Source organism: Alligator mississippiensis, chromosome 12 (genome assembly GCF_030867095.1).
Source record: "Alligator mississippiensis isolate rAllMis1 chromosome 12, rAllMis1, whole genome shotgun sequence".
Lineage (NCBI taxonomy): Eukaryota > Metazoa > Chordata > Crocodylia > Alligatoridae > Alligator > Alligator mississippiensis.
The window spans coordinates 61,567,882-61,583,318 of NC_081835.1; the positions used below are offsets into that span (position 1 = coordinate 61,567,882).

The window sequence follows — 15,437 nt, forward strand, 5'->3', positions numbered from 1 at the left end:
AAGGCCGTTTCTTTTTTCCTGCAGTCATTTGCTCGGAGCAGAACTGAACTGGGAGAAGCGGGAAGTAAGGGGAAAGCTGGCAGGGCTAGAGACGGCAAGGCAGAAAGTAACCACGTGAATAGTCGGACTAGATGACGTCCTGCGGCCCCTTCCAACCCTAAGCTTTCTATGATTATGTGAATCTGGAACGACAGCGTTTTGGGTCATGCATCAGACTGAATTGTCCACATAAATGCAGAGAGCTGGCCAAGAATGCAGCTGTCCACATAAATGCAGAGAGTTGGCCAAGGCAACGCTTCATCCTTAAACAGACCAGGTGATCGACATCCACGTGGGAAAGAAGATAGCAAGATGAGCTTGCTGCTCATTACTTATACATCAGGTTGTAGCCATTTGGGTCTAGAGGCAAAAGGAATCATGGTAAAGACAATATCTTTTAAAGACATTTTTTTGCAGAAATCTAGTTGGTTTAATAAAAGGTATCACCTCCACCACGAGCGCCGATTCCTATTATCTACGTATGGCACGGATCGTGCGTGTCCCCTGCAACAGTGGGCGAGACGTGCTAGTATGAGCATTACCCTGTCCCCTCCACATAGCGGTTCCCAAACATGCAAAGGCCTATGCCAGCTCATCAAGGCAAGGACGCCTTTTCAATACACATTGTGCCCAGCATCTGCCCGGAGGGAGCAGTAAAGGTGTTTAGGTGCTAGACAAGAGCTTTCCATGAAGGGTCTCTGGCAATGCCACTCCCCAACAGATTAGGGAGAAGACAACTGCAAAAATAACCCTGCCTACCCAGCGTAGCCATTCAGCAAGAGAGTCTGCTTTGGTAATACCAAGTTTTATTTAACGCCAACATGACATATGAAAGTAATTACACCCGTCAAAGCTATAATGCTTTCAAGCAACGTCTTAAAGTCCCAAAGCCTCGTGAATAATTACTAGTACCAAATAAGCCAGCATGCCTTGATCTTCCATATACCATATATACATTTTTTTAAACACTTCTTGCTTTGAGCTGTCATCACAGATGAATGCCTGCATCATCAATAAATAGGACTTTGATACTGAATTATTTTCCTTCTGTCTTCTGCAGAGATCAACTCTGGGGTTTTCTGACAGTTCACTCGGCACGCTGGATTATTCCCATTTATTAGGAACAGTCATGTATCTAGTTGTTTCCCTATCAATATCAAGAGAAGTGAGAGTCCCGGAGTCATTTTGATTATGCTCATTGCACCTCATCAGTCTGAAGAGCAACAGCAAAACTCTGCGCAGCCAGAGAGGAATTACCCACATATCTGTGTATGCTCAAAGATATGGATGGTTATGATCCAGCTGTTATCAACACGCAAAACGCACCATCTAGTTTAATGATTTCTAGTATGTAGGAGCTGTTGCCATTAGAAAACAAGTTAAAAACATGAAAAGAAATAAATGAATGGCCACGATCTTCTGATAAATGGCCACAATCTTCTCTAGCTGTGAATTGCAGTTAGGTATCCAGCAGCTTGGACACACTCCCTCAAAATGACCAGGTGAAGGAACTTGCTTCCGCTTATCTAGATATATAAGGACCCGCAGCAGCTTAGTAGATAATACCCATATGCATGCTAAAGCAATTGGGGCAGTGAAGTGGGGGTGGCGGCATGCATTTTAACAGCGATCCCTGTGATACTAGGCACTGTTGTCCGCATAAAATTGCCTTTATTACCCTGCAACTATTATTACTTGGCAGCAGAGTGATTGCTGAAGATACCGTACATAAACACAAGCAGACGGGACCTCTGAATGTTGAGCAAAATCTCATCCTTGCACTTGTGGGAAGAGTGCCATGCCAGCCTCTGGCACGAGGCCATCCATGAGAAGTACGACAGGCTGAGGAGGTTGAGCAGAAAAGTGCCTGACTCTTGAAAGGGGCGTACTTGGTCGCCCTGTTGGTCTGAGACAAAAAGACATACAAAAAACTAGAACTCTTGGATCCAAAATGATGATACCTTTTATTAGACCAACTGGAAAATGGCAAGAAAATTGTCCTGTTCTGCAAGCTTCCGGGATCAAAGTCCCTTCGTCAGGCTCTGGGAAAAGTGTAGATGGTACAAGATGGTGAAAAAAGTCTGCATAGGTTGGAAATAAACTGCATTTTTGCACAGAGGGAGCTGAAGATGGAAGTCTGTCCCTCTGGATCAATAAAGACACTCATGGACCCAGAGGGACAGACTTCCATCTTCAGCTCCCTCTGTGCAAAAATGCAGTTTTATTTCCAACCTATGCAGACTTTTTTCACCATCTTGTACCATCTACACTTTTCCCAGAGCCTGACGAAGGGACTTTGATCCCAAAAGCTTGCAGAACAGGACAATTTTCTTGCCATTTTCCAGTTGGTCTAATTAAAGGCATCATTTTGGAACCAAGAGTTCTAGTTTTTTGTACGACTCTTGAAAGCAAGTCTAGACCCTGAGAGACGCTGTCGACAGCTCTGAGAAACAGCCCCAAATCCCTGCTATGGCTGCAGAGCCTGAAAATCCCGTGCGCCTCCTGGGAAGGGAGTGATTTTACTGATAGGAACTCACTGCTATCCTACAGGCTTCACCCCACAGACCAGGAACGGGTAGTAAAAGTGAAAACTAGAAGGAAAAGGAAAGGTATTTCTGCCCGGGCACCCATCCCAGGGAAAGATGCTGTAAGAGGGGACCATACCCACTTGTGGGAAGTGTCGGAGCATGATAGATCCAGTTTGCCTCCTTTCCCGCTATAAGCAATCCCTATGCGAACGCATAATAGAAAAATCCATCTATTGATGAAAAGGCAAAAGGATGTTAAATGAAATAGAAAAGAGCCAGGAAATGATGGAAAAGAAAAAGGAAAACTTTTGCACAGGGGAGCGGGAAACAAGGGAAGGAAACCAAATAAGTGAGAATGCAGGAAAGAAGTGTTATTCCATGCCCACTGCACTGGTTAGAGACATTTATGCTCATCTCTTTTTGAGTAATACTCCGCAGCTGGTAATTTGAGCACAATGGGGATGGCTCGGTAATAACACAGCACTGGATGCTTTGCATCTTCCCGGCTCTGTACAAACACGAAATGATGAAGGGTTCTGGAAACGTGACGGTGCTCAGTAAAAACAGCTGCTGCCGCGTGGGACCAAGAGAGCGGAGCTGGCTGAATATTTTCCGATAGAAAAAGAAACATGGAGCTACCAAATCGACCGTGTTTTGTGGGAACGGTGAATTCCAGCCCATTCGTTTAAAAAAGAAAAGGTCTGACGTGTTCAGATGTCATTGAAACGAAGCATTTCCAAAGATGCCTGGTGGAAGGATTTATTTGGGGGTTTTTTTATGGAAGGGGTAGAAAATTTTGTAGGAAATTTGGTTCAAAGGGTTAAAATTTCCTACAGCAATTCTGACTCCCGACTGACCCCATGACTAATGTACCAGGCCAGAAGGCAGCAAAGTAGCACCAGTGAATAAGCTACTGGAAGCAACATCAGGAGAGCCCTAATGGTGGCTCAGCATATGCATGACTAACTGGAATTCGGGAGACAGGATATTGTCAGCATGAAAATGAGAAAGCCTGTGGAGATGCCTGTCCTCCATTGTACAACTACCACGCTAAACAATGGCTAACTAGAAGGCATGGCATTTTCTGCACCAGCCTTTGTCCCAGATGACATGACTGAAACTTAGCTTTGATCATACATATGCAGATTTAATCGGATTCGGCATCGAGCAGCCTCCACTTCTGATGTAAAACGATGTCTGGAAGAAACAGAACTGTACAGGAACAAATTAGGCAGCTCGTAAACACTAGAGGTGGCTGCAAGAATAGAAAGAAAATCTAAGTTTCTAGTTCCTGTGAAAAGCAGGGGAAAATCTATCACGAGAATTTAACTTAACAGAAGACGTACGTTTCTACTTTATTTCCCACAGCTTCAACAATGGTTTTGCTTATTTGGAGACTGAGTAAGAATAGTTGCAACTAATGTCACCGTACTGGCAAACATGTCACGGTCCCTTCCAGTCATTAATAAAAACATCTATTTTGGGGAAAGCGCCTCTGTCTGCACAAGTGGTAGAAATCTGTGCCGCACTGCTAACGATCCCAATTAAAACCCTCCAGAAAACACATGACAACAACATGGCATTAGCTTTGCTTGTCCAGTGGTGGCACCCAGGGAGCTAAGTCACAGAACAAAACTACGCTGCGTTAAGCCCCTCTCCCCCAGAACAACAGGATCTCTGCCCCAAAGATCCTACAATCGTACTCCAGCAACCTGGTCCAAAAGCATCAGCAAGCAGTGCTCAGGGAAAGAAAATGAGCAGGCTCTCTCTGCAGACCAGGCCTTTCTAGACAGTATTTTTTTTTCTAATGCAGCCTTCCCCCTCTCTCAGCTTTATTAAAAAACATGGTTGGGAGAAGGGAGCGAATGTATGGTAACACACTGGCAGGGAACAGTATTAAAACGCTGCAGAGGCAGGATTCATGTTTTTCACTCAGTATTTATTATTGTTTCCTCTGCTTTGAGAGTGAAACTGCCAAAAATCTGATAAATTAAGTGATGGATCTATTTCTCTGTACGTTCCCCCGAAACGCTGTTCTGACTGCAATATAGCACCAAGCCTAACGAGTCGACTCCCCTACGTGCCCCTGACAGCAAACAATTATTGCCCCCCCATCCACCCACCAAGGCTTGTCCTAACTGAAACGAGAGCTCATGGGTGACATCAAGTTGCCTACTGTGATTTTTCCCCTTGCCTGTTTTTTACAATGAAAGGAACAGAGGAAGGGACCAAATTTCAGGAGGGAACAAACTGGTATGACATAAAGGACTCAAAAGCATGAGCTGGGACAGGCTGCAAATGGACCCTCCCTGGAAAAAGACACTAGCCAGAGGTAGCTGCAATGCAAGATTTCCAGTTCACAAGATGTTTTCTTTTCTCACCTTTAGTTTTAGTCCAATCAGACCCAAACTAGTTTGGTTTTAATTTCTTGGATATTTGGAAAACCTTTTACTTTGGAAATGCACGAATGTGATGTTCTGTCGCCTTTGCTCAGCAGAGGGTGGGTTTTCCCAAAGTCTACAACACCCTAGCAGTCCTATCTGGCAGACTCCCCGCGACAGGGCTCCCAGACTCCCAGCTGGTCCAGTACAGTCCCTGGGGCCCCTTGCCTGGGAAAACCCACATGGTAGGTCTGGCTGGGAGTCACAGACCCAGGATTTCTGGACTCTGAATGTCTGCTCTGCACCAGGGAGCCTAGCATCTGGGAGCCCTGACCCTAGGCAAGAGTCTCAGGACCACCAGCACCTGCTAGAAAACCAACTGCTGAGCTCCACTGAGCCCCGGGGCTCCCCAAGCTTTCAGGTACCACGAAGGACTGCCTGGGCTAGCTGGGCACCAGTGCCTGTGGAGCAGCCCCATGAAGCTGAGTCCCACTTCAGGCCTTGCAGGCCCCTAGGGCTGGCAAGGAGCTGAAAAGAAGAGGGCTCAAACGACTTGAAGACTCCCAGCTTCACAATTAACTCTAATTTACCTGGCTGCCCCAAAGCCAAAGACCCTGGAAACATCACAGGCCACCTGGGGCAGGGGGGACAACTGTCCTGCAGCCGTGGCATCTGGCAAACCTGGTTAACTAGAGCCAAGCATTTGCAAAGTTAAGGTACAAGTCAATCCCTCACCAAAAGTCCCTACGTGACAACTGCACAGCTCATCTGGAGCCTCGGGGAAGCTATCAGGGCCCCGTGCTGACTCAGGGGTTCATCCACGTGGAGCACCTTGCACAATGATAAGCCACGCTGGTACCAGCCTCTGGCAGGCATGAGCCACACAGTCCAAGTGCACATGAAGTTTTCCCTGTCAGCAAAGATTAATTTAGCCACAAGCTCGTGTGAAATCCAACATTACAACCAAGACAACTAGCTGTTAACCTCTCTCAATTCAATCACGGAGAAAAAAAGAGCGAAGGAAGCAAGGAGGAGAGATGCAGTGCCCAAATTCTGAGCGCCACCCAGAAGCCTGAACGCTAGTAAGAGTAGTCTCCGGTTTTACTGGATGGGAAGACACAGGTATGCACGGGTGTGGAAGTATGCATGGTTGTGGGAACAGCTCAAGGATTTTACATGGGACTGGAAGGATTATAACCCCCAGGGTGCGGGGGCTGCTTGCCTGTGTAACCGAAATGTTCCTTGCATCAGCAGGGTTTCCTGCTTTACAGGCTGGCAAGACGACCTGAACCCACATAAAAGAACCCATTGGAGTAACAGACCCAAAGATCAATAAGGATTAAGAGTAGGGGGGGATGGATCAACTCCACCTTTCTCTGGCTTCCTGCCACACTGGAGCTGGCATCCACTACCCCGGTCATTAGCAATAAGCAGGCTGCTTCCTCCAGAGATGTCAAGACCCGACTCCCATCCGCTGAAGATACAGAAAGCACCTTCCAGCAGGCAAAGCCTCTACTTGCCCTGTCAAGACTCAGACACACAGGGTGGGCTAATGTCACCTTAGCAGGTATCAGAGCTGAGATGGCTTTTTTCCTTCCCCAGGGAGACAAATAAAGAGATCTTCACACCAATTCCACAGAGCATCAAGGAGTGTGGCTTCCCCAATCTGACTGCACTGACTTTCTGCCAGGCGAGGTTCCTCTCCTGAACAAATCAAGCAGAATGCAAGGAGAAGAAGCAGTCCTCAGTTCACCTCTTGACAGCAGGGGACCCAAGCAGGGCCTTGCTGCCTTGGTGAAGTTTCCAGATAGGACCTGACAGGCTCAAGCTCACGCAGCAACTCTAGGATACTTTTGATGGCTGCAGGTTAAATAAGTTCCACTGCTCATCCGTACAGAGACGGGGGTCAAAGGGGATAAGGACACGCACAGCACAGGCTTCGGTTCTTAAAGCGTTTCCTTCGCCAGGCGACAGCTCTGGCCTTTGAATCAGTTCACACTGCAAGCAAAGTTGTACCTCCCAGGGCACACCTCCATTTGCCCTAATGGGGTGCACAGGTGCAACTGAAAGCAGAATACGGCCCCCAATGTGACAAGTCTTTCTGCCTGGCATTTAAAGTGACGCAAAACCCCCAGCAGAAAGGAAGAAAGCACTACTACACCGACATGCACACCATGCGTGTGTCTATAGCTTAGATGTGGTAGACAGAGGGTCTGGTCCTTCTCGGTTTTATACAGTCCCTTCACCATTACAGAACACCGCAGGAAGTAGGGACGTGTTATTGCCATTTTAGAGCTAAATAACTGAGGCCCAGGAAGATGGGAGAGATTTGGCCGTACTGAGAGAGAGAGTCTGCAGTACTGCGCAGGAACCAACCAGTTCTCCCAAGTTTTAGGCTAGCACCTGCACCACTGAGCCAACTCTTGTCGTCCCACTTTGTCCAAGTCCTAGGTGTCTGCAGTGCCGGGAGCTGACGAGAACAAGGCACAAAGTGCCCTCTGTCTGCTTTCAGCTGGTTTGTTAAGCCCCCAGCTGCCCTTGGGAGCCAAATGTAGGAGCTGACAGGTATGCATCTAACTCACAACGCGGTGAGGGAGAAGACACCAACCGGCCTTGATAGCCTCTGTATCAGATCTTAAATAAAACAAAAAACACTTCACAAGCCTCTGGCTGTCAGATGAGCATCCTTGAAACACTGAAGCCTAAATTCTGGGCCTGCTCAACTGAAGGGGGTCCATTTCTCTTTTTTAAAGCACCATGAAAACAACGGCTGTTGCTAACATAACAGCTAGGACTTCCCGATTCACCTCGAAATCGGTGTAATCTGGTTCCACAAGCCCCAAGTTCATTCAGCTCGCAATGACTTTGCCATGTGTAATCAGGGGCCAAGTCACCCACGAATGAGGGGGTTTCAGTTCTGTGAAACCCCAGCCTCTGGCAGGAGGCAGATCCAGCTCTTGCTCCTAGATGGGAGGGCAAAAAAGTCTTTTCAGACCAACAGGGAGAGCTCTCCTGTATCTCAGTACTGCTCCATCATTTTTCACCCAACTCCCAATTCCATACACGGAGCAGATATTGAACAGGAAGGGCTGTCATAGTTCCTTAAAAGAAAAAAAAGAAATAAAATAAAAGTATAGCATTCCCAATCTGTTCCAAGACCGCACAAAAAACCGAACTGCACCCCTCATTCCCTTGTGACAGCGTATATTTGGATCAAGTCAGCTTCATAGAAGTGTAGTTAGATCTGTTTCTGGCTTGGAAATCAAAAGGGTGGACCTCACTCCACTGCTGTGTTTTGGGGAAAACACCCATATTTGTTTTATTTCTTCTTAACTTGTGCACCTTATTTATCAGCCAGCTCCTACACTTGTTCTCTTTACCCCAAAAGAGCCTCGCTGCAGGAGATGGGGTTCGACACAAGGGTCTCCCCCAACAAAGCAGTGTGTAAAATGAGGGCCCGAGCCCCCAATCCCGCAAAGCCCGAAGCACACACTCAGCTGTGAACTCCCCGGCGCTACTTGCATGCAGACCCAGGACAGAAAACATATTTCAAGTGAAGTGAGTGTTTAAATCTGCATTGGTCAGGCCTAAATCTGGACCAAACCCTGTGGCAAACCAGATAGCTCCACACCCGACGGCAGTCAGCTCTTCAGCACATTGTAACTTTAAACCTCCAAGTTGCTAAATAAGAAGTCACAACAGCAGCAAACACTGGGAGAAAGCGTACAACAAACACCTCGCCTGGAACAAGGGCAAAGAAACTTGTCGGATAAACAGCTGGGCGGCAGCCTTGGCGGCTGGAACAAAACACAGCCCGCGCTAGATTATTTGTCTTTGCTAGCTTACAGCGCAAACTTTCGTGCAGGTTGGGGAAATGCTCCAGCTCCAACCCTCCTCACCCCTAACCGCGTGGTCCCTGCCTCCACGAACCCAAGCGCCAAGGATGAAACCGGGGCGACGGATGAAACCGGGGCGACGGATGAAACCGGGGCGACGGATGAAACCGGGGCGACTCGTTATGCGCAAGCTGCCGATGAATCAGGCCAATGAGCCGTCTGCAGTTTTCTGGGGTTTAGCCCCTTTTGCTTTTTTGGGTTGCAAAAAAAAAAGAGCACTTCCCACCCCAAATCAAAGGTGGATTTTGTGCATTAAAGAAAAAAAAAGACACTTTGAGCCGACGGCCGTGGCGGAGGCGGTGGGATGCGCGGTGCTGCCGGGGGAGGACCACGGCGATGATGCTCGCAAGAGCACCAGACCCATCCTGCCCCATGGGAGGGGGACAAAGAGTTTCCCTGCCTGCGGCATCCCCGGTGCGGCAGGGCTGCCCGCGGGCCGGGCTCACCTGCGACATCTGCGGCCTGAAGTTGATGTCCTTGAGGTCGATGGAGCCGGGGGACAGGTTGTGCAGCAGCTGGCAGAGCAGCACCCCATCGCGCAGCGCCTGCGCCAGGTCGAAGACGGCGGCCGACGGCCACACCACGCGGTGGTTGGGGGGCAAAACTTTGCAGTCGATGAGCCAGCGCCCGCACTGCCGCCACTCCTCCATGGCTCCCGCCGGCCGCCCGGCTCAGCGCCCGCCCCGCGCCCGCGCCCTGCCCATGCCCGCCCGGCCGGCCGTCCCGCTCCGCTCCGCTCCGCTCCGCTCCCGCACGCCCAGCGCAGCGCAGCGCAGCGCAGCCCGGCAGCGCCTGGTCCGGCGGGCGGGCGGGCGGGCGGGCGGTGCGAGCGCGGCGCCTCCCACCGCCCACTTCCTTCCTCGCCGGGGAAGGGGCCGGGGCTGCGGCGGCGGAGGCTGCGCTCCCTCCCCGGCCACCTGTGCCTCGGTCCCTCCCTCCGTCCCCGCTCTCCTTCTCCCTTCACTCCTCCCGCTTGTCCCTCCCCCTCTCCTGCTGCCTTCCCTCTCTCCCCCATCGCTCTCGCTTGTCCCTCCCTCTGTCCCTTGCTCTTTTCTGTCCTTTCCTCTTCCCTCTGTCCCCGCACTCGCTTTGCCCTCCCTCTCTCCTTCAGCCTGCCCTCTGCCCCTTGCTCGCTCTTTCACCCCCTCTCCCTCTTCTGTCCCTCTCTCTCGTCCCCCATCCCCTCACTTTTCCCTCCCGCTGTCCCTTACTGTTTTCTGTCCTTCCTTCTCTCTTCCCACCCTCATCCCTGCACCAGTACCTTCCTTTCCTCTTCCCTCAGCCCCTCGCTCTCCCGCACCCCACTCATCTTTCCCTCCTTCACCCTGCCCTCTTCCCCTGTCTCTTCCTTTCCTCTTCCCTCTCCCCCCAGCCCCTCACTCTCCCACACCCCGCTCGTTTTCCCCTTTCTCCTTCACCCTGCCCTCTTCCCTTCCCCATCCCCTCATTCTTTTCTGTCCTTCCTTCTCTCTTCCCACCCTCATCCCTGCACCAGTTCCTTCCTTTCCTCTTCCCTCTCTCCCCCAGCCCCTCACTCTCCCACACCCCACTCATTTTCCCCTCTTTCTCCTTCACCCTGCCCTCTTCCCATCTCCTCTTCCCCATCCCCTCACTCTTTTCTGTCCTTCCTTCTCTCTTCCCTCTCTTTTCCCACCCTCATCACTGCACCAGTACCGTATGTAGACACCTGGCAGCTCAGGTGAACTTTTAGTATTGGGCCCCCTTTCACCAGAGATAATGAGGATAATAATCATGATTTGCACCATTTTCAGGTCCCCTTTGTGTCCGGCCCCTTGGTTTGCCCATGCCTATGTCCGGCCCTGCCCCTCACCCTACCCTCTCCCTGCACCAGTACCGTACCTAGACTCCTGGCAGCTCCAGGCAAACTTTTAGTATCTGCCCCACTTTCCCAGAGATAATGATAATAATAATTATTATTATTTGCACCAGTTTCAGGCCCCCTTTCTGTCCAGCTGCCCAGTTTGCCCATGCCCCTCACCCTTCCCTCCCTCCTTCCTTTGCCCTCCAGGAACAGCCCCGGGGTGCTCCCAAGTTCTCGGGGCACTTGCAAGCAACCACCTGCCTCCCATCCGTTTTATTTATGGGGCATCGGGTTTCTCCCAGGACACCCAAAAGGGAGTTTCCACGCTCCCAGTCACCTTCATTGAGCTGTGCTCTCCTGTCCCCTCCACACCACAGGATCAGATCGGAGGAGACCTGGTGAAGCGGGGTGCCTGGCTGCGGGAAGCTCCTCTGTGTCTATCCCAATGGCAGGTAGCGCCCGAGGGATCCTCAGGACCGCCGCAGCGCTCGTCCATGTGGGTGGATGTAGGCTTTTGACAAGGGGGGGGGGTGCAGAGAGTGAGGTGCATCACCCCATATAACCCTGGACTCCCTCCACGTCGGTGGAGATCAACTTTGCAAAATTTGCAGCACCCCTTTAAACATTGGGAAGCGACCAGCTTGTCAGAATTGCTCCTGCTGGAGCGACCATCAGCAGAGCACCGTTGAGGCCTTGTGGAAATCTGGTGCTGAGCTGCCTTCCCCACCGCCGAGGGCAGGCAGGAGACTGTGGCAGAAGCAGAACTCAAACCCAGGGCCCCAGAATCGCAGTGCTGTGACCGCAGAGTCATCTTTTATCTCCATCCAGCAGAGACAACGGTTATGACAACGCTCATTGACTTTCAAATAAGACCCAGGGAGGCACTCCTCTAATTCATCATCTATTAATTTATTACAAAGCTGAACTCTCAACCCAAAGTTCCTTGGCAGTCTCTTCTTTAAAATCTCACCCGTAATTTTCTGCTGCCTCTCGCATTCAATCTGTCACCGCATGGACAAGCCTCGTACAACTCTTTCCTGCTTTTGGGTCACACGACCTCTCCCTGTTTGGGAGTCAGCTCCCATCCAAGGTTTCTGGAGGAGAAACAGAAGCTGAGAGTGGCGTGCGCAGGAACGATGAACCCGCATGGACTGCTGATGCAGATTGCAAAGACCATCTCCTCTGAATCCAACCCCGTGCAGCTACAAAAGCAATGTTTCTTCTGGATTCGCCCGTGGTTTCCTTAGTTTCTCATTTTTTAATGATGTTCATTATTTAGTTTCCCAGAAGGATGTTTCTTATGGCCTAGTACACTTGGCTATACCTGGTAAGTTTATTGATGGTCCCGGTGCATCATTGCTGGCCTACCCAAGAGAATATTAGAGCAGTACTGAAGGAAGCAACATCAAAGCATGCATGTCCAAATGGCATGTTCAGAGCTACGCCCTGCTATGGGTGTGTGCTATATTGACTTGAATAAGAAGTTCTTAATACCCCAGGGGGCCTGATTTCTAATAATAACTTTCCTGTCCTTCCTGTTCTTCCTTACACTTTTCACTGATGTATTTCTAGCTCTCTAACAGCATGCATTGGGCGAGAATCATAATGCCGCCAAAACAAATGGTATTACGCCGAGGATCATTCTGGCTTGGAGTATACTAGCCTGCTTTGGATGGAGGTGGAGGACTACAGATAGGTTTGTGATGCGCCTGCAATTAAAGCAGCTCGCTTTGTCTCGACTTTTTTTACCGCTTTGTAAGAATGTGTGCTTGGCCCCCGGGTGCTTAGGAACCATCGCTGCCTCTGCAAAGCCAGCATCTGCAGAGGACGTGCTGCTCCAACCTAGTTTCTTATCTACCCCTGCAATAATAAAAAATGGCTGATGATGGAGATAGCAGCAAAAACTCTGGAAGGCAAATCAGAGTCAAGTGTGTGGAGGCAGCATCTACATTGGTTTGCGACAGCCTTCGAATGATGTGGGCATTGTGAAGTCGACAATACAGCTGAGGGAAGTCAACAGAGATATATACATCCCCCATGTGCTAGGTAGGTCCCTAAATAGAAGGCAGCCTCTATAATAATGTGTTCAACTCAGAGATTGACCTCTGACTTTGTTCCTCTTTTCCCCTCCGCTTCTACTGTGTGAGAACAAGGATTTCTTAGGATAATATTTTTTATTGGAGCAGCTATACAGTGAGGATAGAGTTAGACAAGCTTTTGAATGCAAGACATTCTTGGTCAGGGCCCCTTATATTGACGTTTTGGGGAATTATAGCTGGTGTTAATGTGTTAGCGAGCCAACCGCTGTAGACATTTCGCAGACGTGCTGATCTGCTGCCCTCCACTGGAGAGGAAAAGGGAAGCATTTCTGTTTTGTGTTTTTTTTTAATTACGTTCAGGATATTGATTTTATTACTTTCCCACTCACACTAGCTCCTGGGACTATTGATTTCATGCAGAAAGATATTAATGGTGATAATATTTTGCCTTTTCATCCCAATGTGCTTCACTAAGTAGATACACACAGGAAAGCCGATACACAGCCATCTCTGCTGGGGGGCAGGACCCAACCAATATACAGTCCGATGCACAGCTGTACAAGAATGGAATATTTTGACCATACAACTAGGCAAAGTTGCGGGGCAGGGAGTGGTTAAGCTACAGTGGGAAGTATAATATCCAAACAGAGCAGAGGGGACCCAGGTCATTTTTTAAATCTTATCTGAACTACGCATATGCACACACACGTGTGCACATGCAAAAATGCATGGGATTTCAGCACTCCACCCTGGAACAATCATAGCCTGAGCTGAACCCACTGCTGCTGGAACCGATGATAAGTATTTTTAACCTGGCACATACAGCACAAAGCCGTGCTCTAAATTAACCAAACCTTCCTAGTGACAACAAGAGAGCCTCCCTTGGCCCACAGAGGTGAATGAAAAGACTCCTATAAACTCTTGCTATGCAAATCTATTATAATCTACCTGGGAAATAGGTAGGTCATAGCTTGGAGGTTTCAATCTATGTGCTTGAAGTACTTCTGCCATCTCCTGGGTAGAGCTGGAAATGCACCCATCTGCCAGAAATCCCAGTGATGTCCAACTCCTCCAGGTTTGAGTGCTGGCTCAAGCCATTGCTTATCCTGGCATATCAGCATGCCCACGCAGTGCATGCATTAACTGTAGGCAGGTCCTTAACTGCTGCAAGTTATCTGATCTGTCTGTACAGGCAACCGCCACCAGTCAGGCTCTGGCCACGTACCCCTGCTCTTACCTACGTTCCCCGTGGATCCCCTATAACCAGGTCATATAGACAGCACATCCTCTTCAACACACCACGTCATTCCTTGGTCAACACCTGGCTTTCATCCGGGGACTCAGCTCAGTTGTGACTATATCCTAGACAGCCTGTATGTCAGAGGTAAATAGAATAGAGCAGCCATCATTCCAACCAATTGGGACCAAAACTCATTCCTAAAAATCAAATGATTTGGTTAATGAAACATGTTTTAAATGAATATTTATGTACGTAATATATACAACCTATATACGAATGTCTTTCACATTGATTTTTTTTCCATTGTTAAAACTCTTTGCTTTTGCTACCATTGCTCTCCCTTTGCTTTTGCTACCACTGCTAGGTAGGTCCCTAAATAGAAGGCAGCCTCTATAATGATAGAATAAGACTTTCAACACGTATCACACAGGGTGCGTCTACACAAGATGCTAACTGCACAGTATCCTAATGCTACTGAGCAGTAGCCTGCAAGGCAAAACCCGTGCTAATTTGCTATTGTGCAGTCGTATTAGGCTACTGTGCAGTTAGCGTCACTAAAAAGCCATGAGCCGGTGCTACTGCACAGTAGTGCCGGTTACTGCACATTGATTTAGTTCTTGGTTATACCAGTACTAAACTTAATGCGCAGTGATATACCAGGAGAAGCTAAAGGCAGCTTTTAGGGAAATAAAAACAGGCACTGAGTAGAGAGACAGACAAATATTTCCGGGGGATGGGGTCTTTGTAGGCATCAGTATGGCATTTGCCTTTGCTGCACTGGCAATTGCTTTAAACATTTAATTTGGAACGTGCAGTTGAGGAAAGACAACTCGGGGGCTCAAAGAAGACAATGCAGCAGAGGTCAGGGGCATGGAGCCAGGCAATGACTGCCTTTGGAAGCCTGCAGCTTTCAGCCCTTGTTATCTTGGCAATTTAATCACTCCAGTTACTGGGCTATTTATTTTGCCTTGGGTTGGAGGCTGACAATGCGGAGAGCTTTTCAGAGAAGATCAAGATCCTTCTCAGCTGGGTCCACACATAAATCTGGAGCCACTGAAGATGCTGCATTTCGCTCTCCAGCTTCCACAAGGTCCATTCAAGGCCAGTCTGGTTTTCATTGCATGCTGGCTGAAGGCATAAACTTCTTGAGTGGCATCAGACTGTTTTAATGGGAACAATTCTCCTGCTTAAAGTGAGCAACCACTCTGTATTTGCTAGAGCTGTGGTTCTCAACCTTTTTTGTACCAGGACCCACTTGTAAACATCGATGGCCAGTCCCGACCCAGTGCCCCTCACTCCCAACCCACTGCCCTGTGCCCCCAGCCCCCCAGTGTGTGGAGCAGGGGGTGGTATGTGTGGGACCTGGGGGGCCCCAAGCAGCCCTTAAAGCCATGGCTTCCTACATTTTTCTCCTTTAAAAGAGAAAGTTTGTTAATCCATTTCTACAGTTTGTCCTTGGCCCTTTCATATATTCTTGCGACCCACTTTTCGG

The 15,437-nt window shown here is 49.2% G+C and overlaps 2 protein-coding genes across 5 annotated transcripts in view; one reads left to right on the top strand and one right to left on the bottom strand.

Moving 5' to 3' along the window:
- The window catches only part of VAV2 (vav guanine nucleotide exchange factor 2), a 268,102-nt gene extending 258,480 nt beyond the window's left edge, over nt 1-9,622 (bottom strand). For 2 of the 4 annotated variants that reach the window (XM_059715659.1, XM_014603789.3), the window contains exon 1: nt 9,291-9,620. In XM_059715659.1, coding sequence (XP_059571642.1) covers nt 9,291-9,494 — 204 coding nt within the window. In that variant the 5' untranslated portion in view covers nt 9,495-9,620. Of the gene's footprint in view, nt 1-9,290 lie in introns of all 4 variants that reach the window. The other 2 variants (XM_059715660.1, XM_059715658.1) reach the window with 1 other exon arrangement.
- On the top strand, nt 9,493-14,863 carry LOC132244545 (uncharacterized). Its single transcript, XM_059716011.1, has 3 exons — nt 9,493-9,505; nt 9,606-10,543; nt 11,044-14,863. Exons 1-3 carry the CDS (start codon nt 9,493-9,495, stop codon nt 11,182-11,184), a joined length of 1,092 nt encoding a protein of 363 aa, XP_059571994.1. The 3' UTR covers nt 11,185-14,863.
- Nucleotides 14,864-15,437: the final 574 nt, after the last annotated feature.